The sequence below is a fragment of the Lineus longissimus genome, chromosome 18 (genome assembly GCF_910592395.1).
Source record: "Lineus longissimus chromosome 18, tnLinLong1.2, whole genome shotgun sequence".
Lineage (NCBI taxonomy): Eukaryota > Metazoa > Nemertea > Pilidiophora > Heteronemertea > Lineidae > Lineus > Lineus longissimus.
The window spans coordinates 10,467,036-10,490,015 of record NC_088325.1 but is presented as its reverse complement, the minus strand read 5'-3'; the positions used below and the strand labels follow the sequence as shown (position 1 = coordinate 10,490,015).

At 42.0% G+C, this 22,980-nt stretch overlaps 2 protein-coding genes across 4 annotated transcripts in view; one reads left to right on the top strand and one right to left on the bottom strand.

The window, feature by feature from the left end:
• Positions 1-9,890, bottom strand: part of LOC135502512 (sodium/potassium-transporting ATPase subunit alpha-like) — a 41,370-nt gene extending 31,480 nt beyond the window's left edge. For all 3 annotated transcript variants that reach the window (XM_064795422.1, XM_064795424.1, XM_064795423.1), the window contains exon 1: positions 9,812-9,890. In XM_064795422.1, coding sequence (XP_064651492.1) covers positions 9,812-9,844 — 33 coding nt within the window. In that variant the 5' untranslated portion in view covers positions 9,845-9,890. The remainder of the gene's footprint in view (positions 1-9,811) is intronic.
• Positions 9,891-10,129: 239 nt separating this feature from the next.
• On the top strand, positions 10,130-21,064 carry LOC135502511 (mitochondrial import receptor subunit TOM70-like). Its single transcript, XM_064795421.1, has 11 exons — positions 10,130-10,353; positions 11,750-11,932; positions 12,359-12,485; positions 12,796-12,905; positions 13,266-13,420; positions 13,775-13,982; positions 14,354-14,594; positions 17,351-17,469; positions 17,889-17,986; positions 18,247-18,369; positions 18,853-21,064. The coding sequence occupies exons 1-11, from the start codon at positions 10,156-10,158 to the stop codon at positions 19,010-19,012; spliced, it is 1,722 nt and encodes a 573-aa protein (XP_064651491.1). The 5' UTR covers positions 10,130-10,155; the 3' UTR covers positions 19,013-21,064.
• The last annotated feature ends 1,916 nt before the right edge of the window (positions 21,065-22,980 follow it).

Sequence of the window (22,980 nt, the reverse complement as noted above, 5' to 3'; positions counted from 1 at the left end):
GTACAGCTCGGAACTTCAATTTTCCATGCAATACACACCATGCCCCCCTTCCCCTCCCCATACACACATTATACAGTATCACTTCCGTAGGGCTTCAGTAATCAGTTCGAGCAATTAATAGTTATATCACAAGTAACTCTTGCATGTCTTGCGGGGTATGAATGTTGACAAAGCTCTTAGCGGGCCTCGATCGTGTTGTTACACTTTTACAATAAGAAATGTGCGAGTGTCACTCAAACACTCACTATGCATGCTATGATAGTATGACTGTGGGCCGGGTATCCCACCTGCAGTCTGTGACAGTTTTGCCGAGAAATCCCAAGGGTTTTGGCCAGCGGGGGAACTGGGGTACAAGGGGTACAAGGGCCAGGGCATGCTGACTTATCGGCAGTGAATATCAGTCCTACACAACGACGGTGGATCGTCATGGGGCCAGGGGGGAATGTTCAATCCCTCCAATTCTGAATGCACACATTTAGCAAAACCGCCAACCTAGACTCTCTTCATCCCATACATTGCCATATGCATACTCCCCAAGAGGCCGAAATTCCAATACAGCACTGAACACTGGTTGGTCACTTGGTGTGGTGTGGTAAACCTGTTCAGCCACCAGTTCAGAGTTAAAGGAATGGTATGTTTTGAATAATATATTACATGGAGCCAAAGCTCTATTCTTCCTTCATCATGCTACCTTTCATCGCATAATCGAAGGTAAATATCCATCAATATTTCATAGAGCAGCATGCACACTCAATAAGCAAGATAACCTGTAGTTGCAAATGGACCTCAGGTTTGATCAAAGAATCAATCAATAACTGTACAATTCCGTACCGATAACTTGCAGATCATGCATCACCAGGGTACTGCTTTAGCCCAGCGCAGAAGACTTCCATGATGTCTAATCGATACGACCTATATTGCATGGGGAAAAGCTTTTGGGTTAAGAGACGAGCCATATCTTTTGTGACGGGCGAGGAGTGCTACCAGTGCACTTCACCGCTGGCTTTAGTCCAGACTTTTCAGAATGATTGTGGCCATAACCGTCATTTTCATACAATCTTTCACCATGACTTTGGCCACACTATACATCACAATTGAAGGGGACGAAGACTATCGATCTGGCTATTCTACCTAGCAACAGGCAGGAGACATTGATGAGAAGTCTGATGGGATATTTTGAGCTGAATTGTTTTGTTGCTAAAAGAAGCCAATGTAGCATTCCTGTCCAAGGCAAAAGCAAGAAAGTACTGATTTAGTAATTCACGCCAGTCGGGCTTCCCTTTCCATCCAGCCTGAACAACTTACAAAACAATACAAACTGGTCCTATTGCAGAGGTTTATAACAATCATCACAAAGTGTCTAAAATAGCTCGAAATAATAGCTCTTTTACTGCATTTATTGTCGACAGATCACCGTGAGAATTGATTTTTTGTCAATAAAAGATTGATTATGATCTAATGTAGATTGAGCATGCATTTGATAGAAAATAAGTAACATGATATTGCCGTGGGCAAAATGGTATGGTGAGATACACTTGGGGGAGGTTTTCCTCAACCTCTCGAGACAGACTTTTATACTGTCTGGGTGAATATACTTGGTACCAAATAAGTTGTGAATGACTAGTACTGGTACTGTGGTAGATTTTGGTGCATTGCCACAGTCGGCCTCTAACTCTCAGAAACTTCTCTTGATTGAATTCCATTCTCTTTTGAAATTCAGTCGATGTAATTCTGGGCCAAGCAACGAGGCGTCAATCATCAATCGGCATAAGGCCAAGACACAAAGAATCATTTAAATGTAGCCCATCGATGGATGCCATGCATTATGCAACAGCAAACCGAGCCATATGATCAACAATAAAAGCGCAATTCCAAGATGAGAATTCCAGATGTGTCCAACCCGTCGAAATCCAGAGACCAAATCCGCAACAATGCGAGGAGATGCTGTATCGGACCAAAATATTTGTGTCCAATCAACCAGGACGATAACCGACCACCTGCTCTGCGCAAATATACAACAGTTACCATGGAAACAAATGATCACAAAATTGTATCTTTTATTAGATGAATTTGTAGTATTTTGAGCAAGTGATGCATGATAGATTATTTATATAAATCGGACATTGACAGGATGGGAGGATATAAATGGAATCTCTCACTATGAAATTATATTTCAATATTTCATGAACTGACTTGTATTGATAACAATTTGCGAAAAATTGTCCAACTCCAATCATTGATTTGAGAAGCAATCAGTCGCCTGGTGATCGAGTCTTTTTGAGACAAGTACTCCGGGGACTTTATAGATTAAGATAATGTCAATTGGTAAATTTGAATATCATATATGGCAGCTGGCACCAGTGCATAATTGTCAAATCAAATGTGAGATTTGCAAATTGGGAGACGTGCAACGTTTTACTTCCAGCTGGAAGTTGGGTTGAAAATGCATCATATTGTCCAGGTGTTGGCAACGGTAGATGAATTGTCGTCAAGGTTGGAAGGTTCTTTTAATTTATTAGGGCAAATAAACAACAGGCCCTTTCTACACAAGAGACAGACTCTGTAGCAGGACCAGCAAATATATCAAGCTGGAGTTTTCCTTGAACAGCAGAAAACACTTGCACTACTATGGACTGTTGTGCTGACCATACATTGCTATTGAATGTCAGTGCAGTGACGAATGTCAGTACAGTAACTAAAATGTTCTATCGCAACAATTCCGTACGTCAAATCATCTGCAAGTGTGATGGCAAGGAGACTAAGCAAGTCTGGACCTCACCTAGTTTTGCGCAGACTATCACATGACACATTTCAGTGAAAAATAATCCCACATTGCAATTGCATGTCCCGAGTCTCCCGACAATCGCTTTCTCTCATCTATACTTGGTTTCAGGTCGATAGCCGCCACTAATTATCTCGGCGCTAATTACAGCGAATAAGTAGGGTCCCATTTCATCCGTCAATAAGCATCGCAAATGTGCTACACCTGAGTCTTCGGGGTAATAAAGAGGTCGTCTGATCGCATCCAATTGCGGTTTTCATCAATAACATTAATGAAGAGTGGTTCGAGGCGGAGGTGGCTGAATAACGTTTTCCTTCCACAGAACCACTGTCTACCATCAGATGCCAAGAGAACACTGCATGTGAAAGGTCAGGTGGTATTGCATGACCTTTCATCATCTGGTGGATAGCCTCCCGCCAGTAAAACAAATACAAGTCAGAAAGTCAGTCCACCACCTGCCCGTTTTTGCAATTGCCCTTTAACAACTAAATGCTTTGACCTTCGACATTCCGTGACTAAGAACTCTCACTGGAGTACAAGTTCAGGCTACATTCTAGTCTACCGACGCTATATATTCTGCAGGCATCCCATCAAGCAAGTTGCAAAACAATCAAACAGGAGCCAGAAAGGTCACAGAAGGAAAGTCTTCCTTTGCATCTTTGGCACTGTACCGAACGCCACTTCTGCCAGTAATCAATCGGCAAATGCACCAGTAGAATCAAAGCCATGATGCCCACTCCTGCAGCCTGAGCGGGCACTGCTTGCCAGGTTACATGCCCTGGTCAGCATGCAGCTCAGAAAATGATTAATTAGTGCTCAGTCGGAGATCAATATGACGATCTATTTTTACCAATGGGGAAAGAACGCCTCCCAAGACCATCAGCTGAAATGCATACATGTCAACTAGAAAACTGACTTCAGTTTTCTAGAGTATACGCTTCAATGTGTATGATGTGAAAGCACCATCCAAGCGATTTCCCAATTAAAATTTTTGGCTTTAGATTGCTCTTTCAGTTCATCAAAGCTTACATTGCATGTACATTTCACTCCCCCGAGCCGAAGAAGAGGCACGTTCCAAAATTCACAACCTGCTCTCTTCCAAGTTCCATCCTAAAAACATCATCTCAACCCCAACTGCAACAGTGGAGTCCAACACACAGACTTCCCCCCTTGGCATACCCAGGGAAAAGAAATCCCCAGCCATAAGCCGGATTGCAAATCAATTCACAAACCAACCGTCTCAACTCATCTTCGTCTCAGCGTGCAGCATTTCCAAAGGTTAAGTTATGCGAATATCTCCAAAAGGTCAAAGTGTCATGCTTGCTTCTCGGATCAATAGTAGGATGTGTGGAGTCTGTGACGGAGGCAAGTGTGACGAGGTGAATGCTGGATTCAGATTGTAGCGCGGACTACATTTACGTAGTGCGTCAGAAGGTGGGGGTACGTACCCGGGGGGATTAGGTATTTCTGCGCGTATTTTTAGATAATATGGTACAAACGGTGCTATGATGCCGTCTCGCCAATGACTATGAGGTACCAAATTTTGGAAAACCTCCTCAAACGAGGTTTTGTACAAACAAAATGCCCCTCGCTGACCAGAGTTCAGGTGGATGCAGCTTTGATAATTTTTCTTACGACCGAAATAAAAAACACGTTTGCCCTTTCACTCAAACAAACACTGATATTTCGCCCATTCACGACACAGATCTTATAATATTCTTATGCATGTTGGTAACTCAACTGATGACTAAATCCACGAAATCAGGAAACAAAGATCACTCACGATACATGACAATGCATACAGCGCTCAGATTAGCAAGGCGGTTGGGAACAATTGTGGGGGTGTATTTTTAGAACAGATCGTGACACATAGGACGAGGGGTCTTATAAGGACACAGGATTAGCCGAGGCTGACCTGAATCAGCAGCGGAGTTGGCGAGAAATCAACGCATTGGATTGACCTTTGACATGTTCCACCACGTTGAAAGACAACTGTTGAATTTTGAACAAGCAATACTTTTTTTTGGGGCTTGACGTGCAGTTTCTTGAAATGATGTGACGGTGAAGGAAATCGGTTGCACATCCCTAACGCAAACGCCTCACAATATGAGCGATCATGCGATTGTGATCCCAGCGACGCAGCACTCGTCGCAGGGTCTCCAGCATCCATCATGGTCCTTCGCAAAACAAGCAAGCTTGATCACAGATATCACGCATGTGCTCTTGCAACACACCCATTGAAGCAGGCTGGAATAGGGCAATTCAGCATTTATGAAGACAAATCTCTAGGTCTTTTTGCCACAACTTCCAAGTCTCACAAATCCTTTCCTTATCCTTTATTTTTCTGTTCATTTACGCTTTACTGAAAGCGTTCCGATAGTGGAAAATGTCATCATTACATTACGCAGGGTGTGGTCAAACCCAACTCGATGCCATAATCACTACTAGTCCGTTTTTGTTACAGATGCATAGGAATCCGTCAAGTTACCAATCCATATTTCAATCAATAGGGGACGGGTAATGGCAAAACACAATGACAGAAAATCAATGCAAGAATTCCGCTAGGCTGTATACATCAGTTTCTCTGTTTCTGACCTTTGACCGCCTTCCTCATAAATCAAGCCTAGGTTTGGCTACAAGAACTGTAGGACAGTTGAGAAAGTTCTTTTCATGGAATAATTCCCAATGCATCAACTAACACATCTGCAACAATGTATAAATCTCCAGATGTTATGACTTTGTAATTCAATAATTCACATTTCTGCACATGTCGAATTAGGCACCATGCCGATGCATTTTTCACTATATTTATTTTATAGAATTGTAGGGAGGGGTCGCTCTAAGACGAAAGAGCCTATGATGTCATTTACCAACTTGGCACACGTACAGGACATGTACTGATGTAGTGTCATACTGGGTTTCTGCTCTCAGTCAGTCAGTGAAACTGCTGTATGTTTGCATATTGCTTTTTCTACAGACTACAGTACAGGGCATTTTCATTACCTCAACCTCAAGACTGCCGTCACAGCAATACGCTTTGATTTCACTACAGCCGATGGGGCAGTCGTATGAAGTCATTTTCGCCAAAAATATTGGTTATTGGGTCCTTGCAATTGACCCCTTCAATTTTGTATCCGAGCCTGCCAAAAAGTTAAGGCCAAATCTGTAGTGTTAGACATCACTGGGGCAACCATGAATCAACCACGCATTGCCTAATCACGGCATTCCAGCTGAGGATTCGTGTTGCATCTGACAGATCACTCAGCATGATGGCTTCGAGGGGACGACTTTTGTAACAAGCTGTTAGCGTCAGCATCATCTCTGTCTAGATCGAAGGGTGCTAACTGTTCAATAAATTGAACGAGGAGGCAAGACCCATTATAGAATCGGAGGGAAATGCCGGGATGTGGGGCAGGTTTTTCATCCACAAAATACCAGAACAGAAACAACAGCACTGATGAGGATCGGGGTTCAAAAAGTAGTCACCTTGCAAGTTGCATTCATCAATGGTGGAGCCTACTCATATGTTGGGGAGTGAAGAACAACTGACAAAAAAAGGTCTTTTTTCTACCATACCAACAGCAAATACCAACCATAGCCTAGGAAATTGGGCGAAAAACATTTGAAGTAAAATATCCTCTGACAGAAACAACTGGTGGGAGTCAAACTTCTGAACTGTTGATAGGCAGATATTGTAAAACGAACGTCTTTCTTCTTCATTGTCCTTAGCTAAACAAGTTTATTTTTGTACAGTGGAATTTTCTGATCTATGTATGGAATTGCGTATAGTTCCTAAAGGTCAAAGAGCAGAGTAGCGAAATTCCAATGAGGTTGTCGACATGGATAGAGAACGCTCAACCTGAAATACATGAAGGCAACGATAGGGATTTCTAGGCTCAAGAAGCAACCAGCGAAAATCCAAGAGAGAATATGCGTGTGGAATACACCTGTGTTGATGGCAGAGTCATTATGAATTGATAATGACATAATAATGAGCCATAATACCCAAGAGGAATGGTTTTATGGTGTGTAATGATGTAATGATGTAATGATGTAACATATATACGATGCATGTCATTAGTATGTCATGACTCTGCATATTTCATGTGACGTAATCATTTCATGAGGGAAATGATACCATTGACACCATGCACCAGGGAAGATACTGGAATGGAAGCGCAAGTGGGTTTATACAACTGTTGCGTTCATATGGTGAGCGAAGCAGGTGAAAACGAGGCATATCGAGACCGTGACCGAAATACTACTCAAAAGAGCTGACTGTGGGACTTCACAAGATTTATGGTGCGGCCAATTTACAAATGTAGGACCTTTTATACTACCACTATACCACTACAATTCTACACCAGGTCAGCTAGCCTGCACGACTTGCAATGAAGCAATTTTGCACATGAACTGACCAAGCCACGGTTATGAGAAAGCAAACTTGTACAGTGAATTACCTGATGGAACATTGTCCATTAACGGCCAATGTTGGAGGAATAATCTATAATTCTCATGAATCGCAATCATGTTGATCGATCTGCATGCAGAGTGGCCGCGTAATTTCCTTAAACTATGCATGACAAATGAATTCATGCACAATCACAATCACATTCACAACCGTGACAGCCCCGACATGATGAAGAGGACGCCATCACAAGTCATCGGAGCATTATGAAGTAGAACGAGGAGAATTGGTGTTCTGAAGGCATCAACTTGAAACGCCAGCGTCCTGGGATAGTCAGGTCACTGCTCTGTCCTCAGATCACGCTGAAGTGCCGAGGACAGAGAGGTTCCTGGCCCTGGCAACACCAAGACCCGGGATCGACCTACAGTGTCATCGTTATAGCTTTGTGACAACTTCCCTAAAAGCCCAACTCTGTATGGTGACTGGTTTTTACCTCTCTTGCAACCAAGGCATGCATCACAGACTGAATAGGTGCATTTACTAATCAAAATCAAGATGAGACCTTCACTTTTAGACTTTCCTCAAAATCTCAACACCGCGTACATGATGACAATGTCAGAATAGAACCAGTCAGAGGTGCGTCAGAAGAAAAACAAGGCTAAATTTTAGGCATAACAAAAAAAAGAACACGACAAGGAAGGTATACAATACAACAACAGTTTTTTGTTGGGTGTCAACAGCTTCTTCTGACAGGTACAAAGTTAACAAAATTAATAGGTGGTAATAACACTTAGAATTTATTTAGGTCAGGAGAATATTCATGACGTTATATTTTTATCCAATGCTCACAGTTTATCAACCGGAACTGTCGAACAATCAAGTAATGCATAATAAAAGACATCTCTTCTAACTGCACCCTTGCATGAGTGATGCGCGTACCAGATTTTAACATTATTAGCATACAATGAAATATGCATTGCAAAATACCAACAGCAGGGCTAACTTTATAAGCAGTCTTGTGGGGCATCAAGCTAAACCTACATGTGGGGTATGAGAAAACCAACGGGCTGCAGTGTTCTTCCATACTGAGCAGTATACAGAATGGAGAATTTTCGACAAAATCATGAGTATTGTGAGTTCGTCCTCAATCAGAGTCCTGGGAAGCAATTGAAAGATTTTTCAGGACTGATACCTAGTCACTGTTCACAGTGGCTTTAGACATGTTAGATCTCTCACCATTTTCAAGAGTGACAAGTCAATGATTCACGACTGTCACTCAATCGCTGTGTCTGGCAGGCCTCAAAGTGTTACAACTTATTTACGGTTTATTTGTAGCCCCTGCATTGTTTGATGCATGGGGATATCAATCAATATCATAGGTAGGGGCTACAATAACCCCATTCTACCTTACATGTAGTAGGCACACATTACTAAGCTGTGTTCAGACAGAAACCTTCGGTTTAACCCATTTAACAGTCCCACCCCCATAACGATCTTTGTGTTCATGCACCCAACACAGCAGGCCATTTTTATTCTTACATAACACAAGGCCCACAGAATAATTCAACACCAGCTAAGAACAAGATTATTATTAATTCAAAAACAGTTTACACACTTCGTTTCTCACCCATTCATAGAAATGTTCACAAGAGCCAATTCATTTTTTCAATTGAGAATATTTCTTAAGTATTTTGGGAAATAACTTTTCTTTCTAAACTATAAATAGGTAAATCCTTCAACAGTTTTTTTATGCGGAGTAGGCTTTAAACATGCTGTACGTAGTTCTAGAACACTTTGCTCAAAACACTCCTAAATGATAGATCTATTTTTATAATACAATATTGATCCTTTATCCTAGATTTCTGATTCCAAATGAATTAGTTCATGATAAAACTGAAATTGATGTCAAAGATTATCAGAACCGTAAAGCTCTCAGGTCACAATATCTATCTCACTCGCCTAAATTTGCATGCCGGACAACCTCAAATGGCTCAATCACCTTTCCGTTAGGTTTGGGTTGCAAGCGCAACGATATTAAAAACTCGATTAACCAGAGTCCAGTAACCTTAGGCCTAGTCCTTGTCCTTGTCCTTGACTTTAAGAACTGAAAAGCGCGGGTAAGACATGGGGATCATGGGCCATGGGGTAAAGCATGCATGCTTCACGAACCGCTTTAAAATTCTCGAAAAAACATTTATTCAAGTCGATCACTCAATCAACGAACGACACACAAATCTGTGAATCACAACGGTCAAAAATTTTAGATGAAACATCAACATCAGTTGAATTCAAATACAGGTTGTGATAACAAGGGGTGTTGAAAAGTCCACATCATGCATGGAATTTTCCACAGCGACCCATACATGCAAGCGCTAGACCACACCGGTCGTGTACATGCCGTGTACAAAATGTACAGGGAGGGCTTCACTACATGAGCACGCCGCCATTTTGCATATTCTGGCATGTTTAGCGCAGACAAGGTCAAATTTCGGAAGCTGCATACTCTGCAAATACGAGGAAATTCTGCCAAATTTTACAACGGTTATATTCACAAGATATTCATGAACATTATCTACAATATCTACCGCACTACACGCTTTAAAACATAGAAAATTGCTCACCTCTTCTTTCTCTTTCAATTTCTTGGACGCCATTTTAGAGTAAAAGGGGCGGTCGGTGACCGTGACGTAATAGGTCACGTGGTGATTAGACAGCCACAATTTCAACAAGTACCTTCACTTAAATCTAATTTCTAAAGTTTTGCAAGTATTTAAACACTAGAACCGCAAGCAAAGAGCTAGTGTGTTATCTTTTCTAGATGGTCTTAAATTATTAGTGTAATTTTTGCTTTAAAACATCATTTAAATGGCGTAATGAAGAGTTAGACTGCACTCCCAGGTTTCAGATCAATCAATCAAATCTCGCGATAGTGGTTTTCCGAGAGAACTAGTTGACCTTTCCTGGCATGGCGTCCAACATGTCCAAGGGGGCACAAAATGTGACGGGAGGGCTTAGTAAATGGCAAGTAGCCCTTGCTGTCGGTGCTCCTGTTGCCCTAGGATTGGCGGGTCTGTGGTACTATAAGAAACTGAAGGCAAAACCAGAGGAAGAGCCTTCACTGGACAAGCTCAAAGACGTTGAAGCAGTCAAAAAGGAAGAGCAGGTGCGAAAATCCGACTATCGATTATTGTAATACCGATATCCGGACACCCCCCAAAAAACTCGTGTAGGCCTACATTTCTTATTTTTGGTTTTGTTTAACGCTTGTTCACGATCATTCGACACTTGAGAAAGAACTAATGCCAGGAGATGTGACATACTCCCACCTCTCAGATGACACGCCGAGACTCGGACGGTCATCTCGACTCAACCTCTTTGGATTTCATCACCTGTGCACGTGAGAAGATTGTGTGCTAGTTATATCGCCACTCCTTTAGGAATTAATCCAATGACGTGAATGGCGATATATAACACAGAGGTGGCAATACAATATTTCGCAACGTTAGCATATGTACTTGTATAACTAAGTTGAAGATAGAACTGGGTAGGTAGGCCCCCTACTGTGAAGTGTAAGTTACTGTAGCTTGTTAACAGTGTCCCGGCCTTGGTCCCTATTGTTGGGCTGTCGTGTTGCTCCACCGACGTTATGTATGTTTCTGCCCCTCAAGGCTTGACCAGGCTGACTTGGATTGACCTGCATAACTACGATAACTACATTTAATGACTAGGCCTAAAAAAGTAGCACTCCTTTCTTGTATTCTGCACGTGATAATGATCTAGAGACCCGGGGGCTGGCTTCGAAATTGACATGACACACTTCATTTTTATCTGCTGATTAGGATCTAAGACTAGCCTAGTTCACAAGTCTGAGCATGTGGTGTTGTGTTGTGGCATGTCTTACAAGTATCGCTATCAACCACTTCAGTATCACTGACAAGTCCCGGGCATATGACTAAAGCTTGTAATTGTAGAGTAGATCTAGATATTTTTCTATAATAGTTTTCCTCGATTTGTATCATGTCATGTCAGCTCATGTCAGGTCATAAGATAATGATCTCGTTAATGTCGTAAATCATGTGAGTGTGTAAGAAATATGTGTATTGATAGGTTACGACTTTTTATGATGATACACCCTAACATGGCCTGTATCATTTCCTGTTGATGTTATATTTTACTAGGAAATGATAATACATGTAATATGCATTGTCAGTCTGAAGTTGATGCATGTATGATTACATTAGAATAGATTAGAGGAAGCATATCTTCCTAGAGTAGAAGGGGCAGTGTCCCTGCAATGCTTGGTCTTGTGGGCAGTTTTTTGAAGAAAACTGGGAAGGAAGTTTGAAGGAACTGACCAATATAAACCTGTCCTTCTTCACCAGAACAGGACCGGCCATCTTAGATCGAGAATGCAGAAGAAGAAGAAATTCAAACACAGCTGTTCGTCATTAATACTAGTTCAGCGCTAAAACAACCTTCCTTTTCCATAATCAGTAATGTTGAAGGCTTTAGCGACCACTTACATTACTGACCAACTTCTCTTTTTCATTTTGTTACAGAAGCCACTTACTCCTGTTGAGAAAGCTAATGCGGCTAAAAACAAGGGTAACAAGTACTTCAAGGCTGGTCAATATGACAAGGCTATTGAATGCTACTCCGAGGCCATCAAGATATGTCCTGCGGAACACAAGACAGAGCTGTCGACGTTTTATCAAAACAGAGCTGCTGGTTATGAACAGTTGGTAGGTTGAAATTCACTAGTCAATGATGTGGCATATCTTATATTTCCATTTTTGCTTCTCCGAAAAAGGGTATAAAACAACATTCTGTGGCCTCATATGTGGCAATGAAGGAATGACAAGAATCATGCAGTTTCTAAAGATTGCCTCAAGATGGATCAGACCAGTGTTTTGGTCCTTCACAGCATGCGCCGTGATGCTCTGGACAGAAATACAGATCCGTTGTTGTGATATGGTTTATAATTTGACAGCAGAAATGGAAAGATATTTGCCTTAGCTCTGTAGAACTTTGAATTTTTGAAAGAAAAGAGTGGCAGGGTCCAGAATTGGAAGATGGTAACTTGCTCTGCCCTATCACTCTTGGTCGATGATAGCTATTCTGGTGATTCTATCAATGACTAATTTATGCATTTGTTTCTGTCCTTCTAGAAAAATACCAAGAAAGTGATAGAAGACTGTAATAAGGCTTTAGAGTACAATAGCCGCTATACAAAGGCTTTATTTCGAAGAGCCAAGGCCTGCGAGACTGAGAATGATCTTTCACAGAGTCTAGAAGGTAAGAGTTCCTTGAGAATTTCCCTTGAGTTGGCCCTGCTGACATGAGAAGCCTCAGGCAAAGTGATGTGGAAAAGGAACACGCACTCATGTCCACTTGAGTTTGCTGCCTGTGTCGCAGACTAAAACAAAAAAGAGATTATGCTGTCTTTTGGAATTTGTAAGGTTCTTTGTTGGAGAGTATCCGAATTGAGTGACTTGAAAATCTAAAGCTAGACGGGCATGTAGTGTAGTTTTCTTGTATGTAACAGTCAAACTGAGTACTAAAATGTTTAGCTGTGTTTGTATTGATACTGTACTGATATTTTCAGATGTGACTGCCGTGTGTATCTTGGAAGGATTCCAGAATCAAATGAGCTTGCGTATGGCGGATCGAGTCCTGAAGGAAATCGGACGAACGAAAGCAAAAGAAGCATTCATGGTTTGTATTAGGAAAACGACGACTTTAAATTTGGTCTCTCGGAGTTGTTTCTCTGAAACATTTGAGGGAAATAATGCTCTTTGCTATGACTGTTTCTTCAATGCTTGGTGTATTATGTGTTCTGAATCAATGAGAAATTAGCTGCGTGTGTAACTTGCAATCTCTCAAACGCGAGGCCGGCACACTTCCACATCACTACAGTGGCCCTTGGTCACATTTTGTGGTGAATGCGGAGATATTAACTGAGGCTTTGTTCCCCCTGAACTGGTCTTGCTGCAAGAATACTTTCGATACAATAAACCTATATCAACAAATTTTTTAAAACGTTAGGACGATGAAAATGTCCTTGTTGCGTTTCAGAATCGTCGACCCATTCTTCCATCCCAGCAATTCATCAGAACATATTTCTCAGCCTTCGCCAACGATCCCATTATGAATTCCATAAGCGACATTGAAAATATTGAAGTCCAGGCGAACGACACGACCGAAAAAGACATTGATGGAAAAGATTCAAGGTAAACCACTTGGCGGTCTTCCCAAGCATGTTCAGCCTTTGTATTTAGTCAGAATCGAATTTGCTAAGAACCCATCTCTCAAAATCCTTATATAGTGTCACTCCGAAGCGGTTAGCCAGATTTGGCTTATGAGACACCCGATACTTTCGAACTCCTATCTCTAATGCCAGGCGCCTGACGAATAGTCTGCATTATATATCTAAATAGCTGACGGCTAACCAAATGGTTGCATTGGAAAGAGCTACCGACGGCAATTGGGCTAGAAGTACGACCTCCTTTTCTCCAGTTTCCTGCCTTAAACCACTAGGCCAGCGGGATGTGTCTTGATCAGCGTTTTCCCTGTTATGATTTCAGCCCCTATCAGCAAGCCAAGCAGTGCCTTGCTGCACGCGTGTACGACAACATCGTAAAGCTATGCACTGAAGAGATTGAGAATGAAATGAGTCCCTATCTTGCTGAATCTCTGCTGTTGCGTGCAACCGTCTACCTACTGCTGGGAGAGGGTGTCGAAGCTAGGAAAGACCTTGACAGGGTTCTGGATATGAACAACCTGGACCAACAGGTATGTCGTGTTCAGTTCTCACTTGGTGCAGACGTGACCGCCTGAAAGGAATTCCTATGTTAAGGAGAGCACTGTTAGTTCATTTTGATTTGGCCCGCTTGCATACCACACACCCGTAAAAATATGACTGCTATCTTATTTCATATGCCATATATTTTCATTGTTGATGGACAAATGTGAAAAATAATAGTGCAGTAGAACCACTCTATTGAGGACACCATTGAGACTGATTAGTGCTGTCCTTATCAGAGAGGTGTCCTGATTAGAGAGGTCAAATTGAATGGAAACACCCAATTTGGAACCAAAACTAGTGTCCTTTAGAGAGGTGTCTTCTAAGGAAGGGTCCACTGTAGTTATTTTCCATCTTCTAGATACGCACGAACGCCTTGATCAAATTGGGAAGCCTGAAAATGCAAAACGAAGAAAAGGAAGCTGCTCTTGCCGACTTTGCCGCGGCCGCCAAAGACGACCCAGAAAATTCCGACATCTACCATCACCGAGGCCAACTCCATCTTCTCCTCGAACGTGTTGAAGAGGCGTTGAAGGATTTTGACGAATGTGTCAAGCTAAACCCGAATTTCCCCATCGCTCAGGTGCAGAAATGTTACGCTGGTAAGTTGGGGAGAGGTTGGTGAGGTGACCTAGAGGTGTAGTGGTTTTAGATAGATCTTCCCAAAGGTACTTGGATGACCTCTTGTCACTAAACTGTAATATAGTGCCATCACAAACAGTAATATTACGCAGCCCTGGGCAGCCGGTGTCATAGTTGACAGGCTTTAGTTGACACCGTGACGAGCATTGGTTGGATAACCTAGTGCTGTGCAACACCACTGTCAATCTGGTCACATTCCTGAGCTCAGCTATTTAAAGTACCTTTGATACAGGACCTCCGAGGGTAGTGGATTGGGATTATTATGGATTTCATTTGTATCTAGCTATTTAAAGTTTCTGATATCTTTTCATTGTATTTTGATTGTTGTCATTTTTATAGTAGGTCTGTTTTACCTGATATTTAGGTCTTGTAGCCTAGGCCTATATAGGCTAAGATGCATAGAAGAGTAGTTTGTGCGCGTACAGGCATTCCTAGCAGAGACCCTCAACTTCAAAAACATTCCCAAGCTGTTGATGATTGTCATTTAGAATAGATATAGATTAAATTGTAGTCGGCTTGAGACTCAGGCAGGACTCTTTCTACCGAGGTGTAGAAATGAGAAGCGGTTAGAAATAGGTTGTATTGTAGCGCTGATCGAACAGCTCGGCAAGATGTGTTTTAGCTGTAAAAAGGTACCGGTACTTGCTCACCATATCATGGCACCATATATTAGCCATATTATCCAAAGGTCATTCAATTTGGCCTGGTGCAAAAGGAGGCATCAGTGCTCAAAAGAACAATGATTTAGGTCACGACAGGTAGGTTGGAACATTTTCTCAGTCGCTGCCAGCTTGGTGTCGGGATTTTTCACGGTGATGGGACGGTACGGAAGCGTAAGGATGTTTGACAAGTAGTTTTTGTAGTTGACAAAGCTGCTTTTTGGACGTGCTTTACGTTTCCTAACCAACACTGCTTACCTGCTTTGTATTTCGTTTGCTTAAATGGTAACTCGTGTCAAATTTCACCATATAATGTTTTAGCTGTTTTTGACAAATGACTACGTCACTATCTCATAAATCGGTAAGGTTTTCGAATCGAAATGCACATTTTCTAGAAATTGATGGTTTAATCCCGCCCGGACGGCTCACTTCGATGTCGTTTTCGTTGATGACGTCACAACATGAACATTTTCGCGGTCGCGGTGGTTTACATTCAGCGATTTTATAATAAATCTAATCAAAAATGGAAAATTTGAGCTTTACATTTGTGATCAACAATTAAAAACGGACGTATTTCCGCAAAGTTGTAAATCACATCATAGTATCACTTTAATGTGTAGACTTTTGTATCGCTTCTCCACTGAATGTCAATTTTAGATTATAGAATCTTTAGTGGAAACTGCGGCTGTGTTTCGTTGTGCCTGCCGTTTGACTCATAGAGGGCACAAAATGCGTCATTTTTGGTTGTAGTCAGTGTGCTACTTCTGGTGCTAAACGGCTTCCTTTTGCTATCGCTGACTTTTCACCCTCGCCCACATTTCCGATTTTGGGGGGATTTCTCTTCATCTTCCTCTGGCAAAGGGTTTGATTTGAGAGCAGAAATGAAAAGTTCTATGCTTAAGCTCTCTGTAGAACTTAGAATTATTTAAAATCATTCAGAAACTTTACTGATGAGGAGTCCACATCTCTCCAAGGAAGCTATGGGGAACAGAGGCAGATTTGTGTCACACTGCCTTGCTCTGGAGGACCAAATATTGTGAAAATTAAATTGCCCAGTTGAACACAAAGGAGAAGAAAGGACTCTGTGTTATTTATACAATAACACAGTTCACAGAGTTGTTGGGATATTCGGCGATTCGTAGATGGTTTCCAGGCCAGCAGGGGCAGGATGTTCACCAAGTAGCTTAGCATTCTCGAGCTAGCTACTTTTGAACATTGCTTTCTTTTTCTGGCCTGATGCTAAAAACAATCGTTGAAGCAAATTCTCATCAAGGAAGTCGTAGGCTCCGGATTCGTATCAACCGAGACATGGGTAGATCAGAATCATCAAAGACGTTGAGTTGAAGGATGTTTCCCAAGTAGCTTGTCTTTAAACGAAGCTGTCTGCTGAACAACCTTTCAACTCGATGCTAAATTCGTCATGGAGAGGTAGAGAATGGCTGAAAGTAGAAGACGAGGAAGAAGAATCATGGAGATTGCTCATGTCTGCAAAAGAGTAAAAATGTTTGCATCATGGAGTCATGGATAACTTTTTTTTACCTCAGGCTTACAGCTAGGCCTCTTGTCCTGAAAAGGTTTAGGAGCTGTTTATTTGCTTACTTGTATGATCCCTTGTGTAGGCTGTCTTGAAAAACTTGTCTTTATATTCTTAGATAGCTCAGTAGTCCAGGGAGTGTTTTGATTGAAAAGTTTGTCATGCACCTCCACACGACTGGTGGTGGTGGGCCAGTTGTCTGTCATCCCAGTGACTGTAGATCGGGCAATGTTTGCAACTGTTAATCATTGCAGTTTGGGAACCCAATTAACTTTTAACATTTCAACTCTAATGCATAACCATTAGATTTTGGCAGCAGTTGCAGAATTTCTACAAAAATGAAAATTAGATGATCTGATTTAGTAAATGTGGCCACTGTGAATTGTTCGTGGTGCTGAAAGTTGGCAAATTTGACTATTTTTGGCACTTATTTGTGTCTGGTTCTGTGTATCATTGGCACACGTCTCTCTCTCCAAATTGGATCGAAATGGAATGGAATTTATCTCTCGTCTTTTGATTTCAGAGTATCGATATGCGTTTACCATTCACAGTCCCATGCAGCTCCAGTCGGCTATCAAATCATTCGAAGAAACCGTTCATAAATTCCCCAAATGTGCCGAGGGATTCGCACTCTATGGCCAGGTAAGAGTTCACTTTGACACCAATAATCAGAGCCTCATAACCTCAGTGGTTAACACTGCTGAGCAGGAAACTTATGGGAAATTGCAGAGCAGTGACACTCCTCTGTTAGTGGCAGTGATACTCTGATTCTTGGAGGTGTTGGGTAGTCCTCCTCCAAGGCAGGATGAGCACCAGTTGGGTTCATTGTCCAAGTGACTTTGTCTTCGGCAAGAGATAGAGTCTATGCAGGGTTATGTTTCTCACTTGGTGGGGCTTTTTTCCTGCCCTGGCAAAGGCACCTGGTACACAAGGAGCCTCAGTTAAATAGTATCTAATTCGTAAAACGAAGCAGTTTATGGTTCACTTGAGTGTCTTGCTTGTACCAGTGGTCTCCCTATAAAATCAGGACCTCTACTCATGACGTTTCCCTTCTATTCCAGTCACTGTGTGACCAGCAGTTGTTCGAGAAGTCTGATGAGTTCTTCCTCAAAGCCCTAGAAATCGAGCCGGATAATGCTAACATTTATGTTCATAGAGGGTAAGTGTCATCGGAGCAGGGTATTTTCTTCAGAGGTGATGTAAAGTTCGACCTGGGGTGCACTCGACTGCGGGAAGTGTTTCCCACGCCAGTCCTTGGGCGTAAATTTTTTCAGTGTTCAGGGCCAGGGGGCTGAGGGCAGAGTTTGGTGATAAAAAGGGCACAATTGCACTGTGCCCCTGGGTGTGGGATGGCTGGGTGCAGCTAGGCAATGTTCAGGGATCGGCTAACACTGATTTATCATCATTATTCTGTTTCAGATTATTACGTATCCAGTGGAGGCAGGACATGGAGGGAGCCGCCAAACTAATCACCAAGGCAATTGAGGTCGACGACAAATGTGAATTTGCCTACGAGACTTTGGGAACCATTGAAGTTCAAAGGTGAGGCAAAGTCGTGTTAACAGTAGCGATTCAGATTACTGTACCAGTCTATTGGCCACAATTAAATTGTTTGAATCTCTTGTCGCAAGATCTTTAAATTTGTCAAAGGCTCCCTTGTCAAGATTCCACCAGCCACAAAGGATTTCAATGAAGCTTTTGTTGCTCCTGACCAGAATATTGATTTGAGTCACCGCCAAGGTATTAAGCAACTTAAGCAAAAAAAATCACTAAAAAAGCAACAAGATCTGCTTGAAATTTTTAACCCATCTGATGCCGTCATATTGAATAGAGTTATAATGCCAATTCCCGCAAAATTATGATTGTCAATGGCAAGGCTACATTGGCATGAAATTTGAAAAGGGGGCATGCTGCATGCTTAATAGTTCAATTGGTAAAATGGAGGCAGCTTGGCCGGATTCGGGCAGATGCAAGAATGTTTAAGAAAGAAAATTTCAATTTCAAATATCATATTTTGTATTCCAGGGGCAATCTTGACGGAGCTATTGAACATTTCAACAAAGCCATCAAACTCGCCAAGACTGAGATTGAGATGTCTCACCTGTTTTCACTCCTCGATGCTGCCATTGCTCAGGCTAAAGTCGCCAGAAATTTTGGTATTCAGTTCCCGTCTGGTACAATGTAAAAACTCCTTGCTTAGATCATCACAAAGAGTAAAACAGTTGAACCTCTCTATTAAGGACACCCTCGTTACTGTCAAGTGCTGTCCTTAATAGAGAGGTGTCCTGATTAGATAGGTCAAATTGAATGGAAACAACCAATTTGGGACCAAAACTAGTGTCCTTAATAGTGAGGTTGGCCTTATTAGAGAGGTGTCCACGAAGGGAGGTTCCAGTGTACTCATTTCCGACAACTAAGGTGTGTGTGCAGGGTCTGCATCAAAATGAGATTGGGTAGCTCTCTTTGTGACCTTTTCATTTCCTACAGATCTATCTATTTGAAAGTATTTTAGCAAACAATAGTCAGAAACTGCATTTTTAAAAGACACACAAAAACCAAGGACTCATTTGAACAAAGGAAGCCATGTCTAGTATGTGGAACTTTTGCCTTGTTATATCAGTCATCACATATTTCTCACTATTGCCTTGTTAAAATGCCTTCTAATTCATTGTAATGGAAGAAAAATGGATGCACAGTGGAGCCTTTCTTAGCAGACACCTTCAATGAGAGCACTAATTTTGGACCTGAATTGGTTGTTTCAATTGGTTGTCTTTACCATCCAGAGTCAAATGCGGAATACATGAATAGGATGCATAAATGGGTTCAAAATCCATTGTATTGTGTAGTTCTTCTGTATCTATAACTCATTCGATCATTTTTTGTTCATTTTTGGTTCATTGAAGTATGTCAATGGCTTTGATAGAATGTTGAATTGATTTTCATTTTCCGCTGAATATGTTAGTTTAATATTTCTCATGTAGTGTACTATAGGACTAAAACATTTTTTCCGAGTCATCCCCTAGGTCTAACCCTTTCGCTGGCAAATTTTCCATCTGAAATTAAGATTTTTTTCCACCAAATGTTAAGTAGTAACTCCCTCATCGACAGCTCAGTGATACCTCATCAGAAAAAAAACTACCAACTTCATTGTTCATTTTCGCCAGAAGTTTTATCAGGTGCAGAATTCTTGAGACTCACATCCAATATTAATGATCTGATGAATAAACGACTGGGGTTTCCCGCGCTCTGGACCAATGCGATAAAAACATCTGGGATTCTCTGTACTAGGCAACAACTTCTAATAGAAATAAAGATTTGGGTATGGATCAATGCTTTAGGGAGGATCTCCAGCAAAAGGGTTTAAAAATTACTATCAGTAGGTTCTATTAGTAGGTCCGTAGTTCAGTTGATTGATATTCCAGAATAATTCCTGGGTAATTCTAGATGATTTTAGATAAAGCCTGCTGTGGTTCTGGGCCAGGTTGTTCAAAACACATTGTCACAAACGCTGGTGTTTACTTGGCGATATGTCTAACTGAATTAACTTAGCCAGGTTAAGTTAATGCCATGGTTAGTGACAAAAGAACAATCTGTGTCATTCAAGAAACAATCCTCCAATCCGTCACTCGGGCTCAGTCTCTTTAGATATTTGTATCAGACGTCTAAAGGGTTCTGTTGTCAGAGTCACTCCGGCTCAGTCTCTTTAGATATTTGTATTAGACGTCTAAAGGGTTCTCTTGTCAGAGTCACTCAGGCTCAGTCTCTTCAGATATTTGTATCAGACGTCTAAAGGGTTCAGTTGTCAGAGTCACTCGGGCTCAGTCTCTTCAGATATTTGTATCAGACATCTAAAGGGTTCAGTTGTCAGAGTCAGTCTCTTTAGATATTTGTATCAGACGTCAAAAGGGTTCTGTTGTCAGAGTCACTTGGGCTCAGTCTCTTTAGATATTTGTATCAGACATCTAAAGGGTTCTGTTGTCAGAGTCACTTGGGCTCAGTCACTTTAGATATTTAAGTCTAATCTACTGAATTCGAAACTGCCTGTGAACTGGTTCAATCCAAAGTAACTTGGTGATTTCTTCAACCCACCGTACGCCAAATTTTGGTGGGGGGTTTGTTTCACAGGTACAAGTACATTCATGTAAATGAAACTTTATTGTATTCCTCTGTTTCTTGCTGACCATTTATGTTACATTCCAAACAACTTGGAATAAAGATAGATTTACAGGTGTTTGAATATGTTTGTTCCATTTGATTTTTTTGTCATCCTCTTGTAATGGCAGGGTTGGCGCGCCCATTCGCATTTTCGCCACTTACGAATGCTGCACTGCGTGGCGAATGTAAAACAATGTCTGGCTAAAAATTTTGTGAATTCAATTTGAATTGCCATGATTTGGCGAGAGAGTAATAGTGTTGTGCGAAAATTGATCAAAGTCTATCAAAAAGATCCACTTCCACACCAAATGCACCAAGGAACTATCGTTAGTCAGTCAAACTTTTTCATATTTGCGGGCGGCCGCGCTATCACACGTGGTTGCTATCGTTTGCATTGTAGTTCTTCCCGTTACCACTACGGTGATTTTGGTGGCGCTGCTGGTCGCCTTACGCATGCATTATCGGTTAGTTTCCCGCTCGCTTCGTTGCCATGGAGTCTCCGGTCACGGGTTCCTCGAATCGTTCGTTGATTTGCTCGTCTCATTACTGGCTGGCTGCCAATCTCGCACATGTTATTGTGGCTGGATCGGCCCCAAGAAGGACAAACGATCGGCAATGGCTCGAGCTGACTCAATGGCGAAAAGTGACAGCCACTGGGCTAAAAAGTGGCTAGGAGGAAAAAATTCACAGAACCAACCCTGACTGGTATCTTTTTACTAAGGTATCCATTCATATAGGGAATGTGGCATAACCAAGGTATACATTCAAATTGGGGACCGTGGCACAACCAAGGTACACATTCATATTGGGGACCGTGGCACAACCAAGGTATACATTCATATTGGGGACTGTGGCACAACCAAGGTGTCCATTCATATTGGGGACTGTGGCACAGCCAATTTGGGACTGTGGCACAACCGAGGTATACATTCATATTGGGGACTGTGGCACAACCGAGGTAAACATTCATATTGGGGACTGTGGCACAACCGAGGTATACATTCATATTAGGGACTGTGGCACAACGAAGGTACACATTCATATTGGGGACTGTGGCACAACCAAGGTATCCTTTCATATTGGGGACTGTGGCACAACCAAGGTATCCATTCATATTGGGGACCGTGGCACAACCAAGGTATACATTCATATTAGGGACTGTGGCACAACCAAGGTGTCCATTCATATTGGGGACAGTGGCACAACCAAGGTCTCCATTCATATTGGGAACTGTGGCGCAACCAAGGTATACATTCATATTGGGGACTGCGGCACAACCAAGGTATCCATTCATATTGGGGACTGTGGCACAACCAAGGTATACATTCATATTGGGGACTGCGGCACAACCAAGGTATCCATTCATATTGGGGACTGTGGCACAACCAAGGTATCCATTCATATTGGGGACTGTGGCACAACCAAGGTATCCATTCATATTGGGGACTGTGGCACAACCAAGGTATACATTCATATTGGGTACTGTGGCACAACCAATGTGTCCATTCATATTGGGGACCGTGGCACAACCAAGGTATCCATTCATATTGGGGACTGTGGCACAACCAAGGTATCCATTCATATTGGGGACTGTGGCACAACCAATGTGTCCATTCATATTGGGGACTGTGGCACAACCAAGGTATCCATTCATATTGGGGACTGTGGCACAACCAAGGTATACATTCATATTGGGGACTGTGGCACAGCCAAGGAATTCATTTATAAAGGGGACTGGGGCACAACCAATATTTTCATTCATATTGGGGACTGAGGTACAACCAAGGTATTCATTCATATTGGGGACTGGCACAGCCAAGGATTTCATTCATAGGGTACTGTGTCCAAGCAAGATATCCATTAATCTACGGGACTGTGGCACAACGAAGGTATTCATTCATGCATGGGACTATGGTTCAACCAAGATTTTCATGACGGACAAGGGAAGGGAACAGTCAACATATTCATCTGTATAGACTTTGGCACAACCAAGATATT

Excerpts from the sequence above, each read along its gene's own strand:
- LOC135502511 (XM_064795421.1), top strand. The coding sequence starts at position 10,156 with ATGGCGTCCAACATGTCCAAGGGGGCACAAAATGTGACGGGAGGGCTT. Across the intron at positions 12,486-12,795 it reads TCTTTCACAGAGTCTAGAAG|ATGTGACTGCCGTGTGTATC; the intron begins GTAAGAGTTCCT and ends TGATATTTTCAG. Across the intron at positions 12,906-13,265 it reads AAGCAAAAGAAGCATTCATG|AATCGTCGACCCATTCTTCC; the intron begins GTTTGTATTAGG and ends GTTGCGTTTCAG.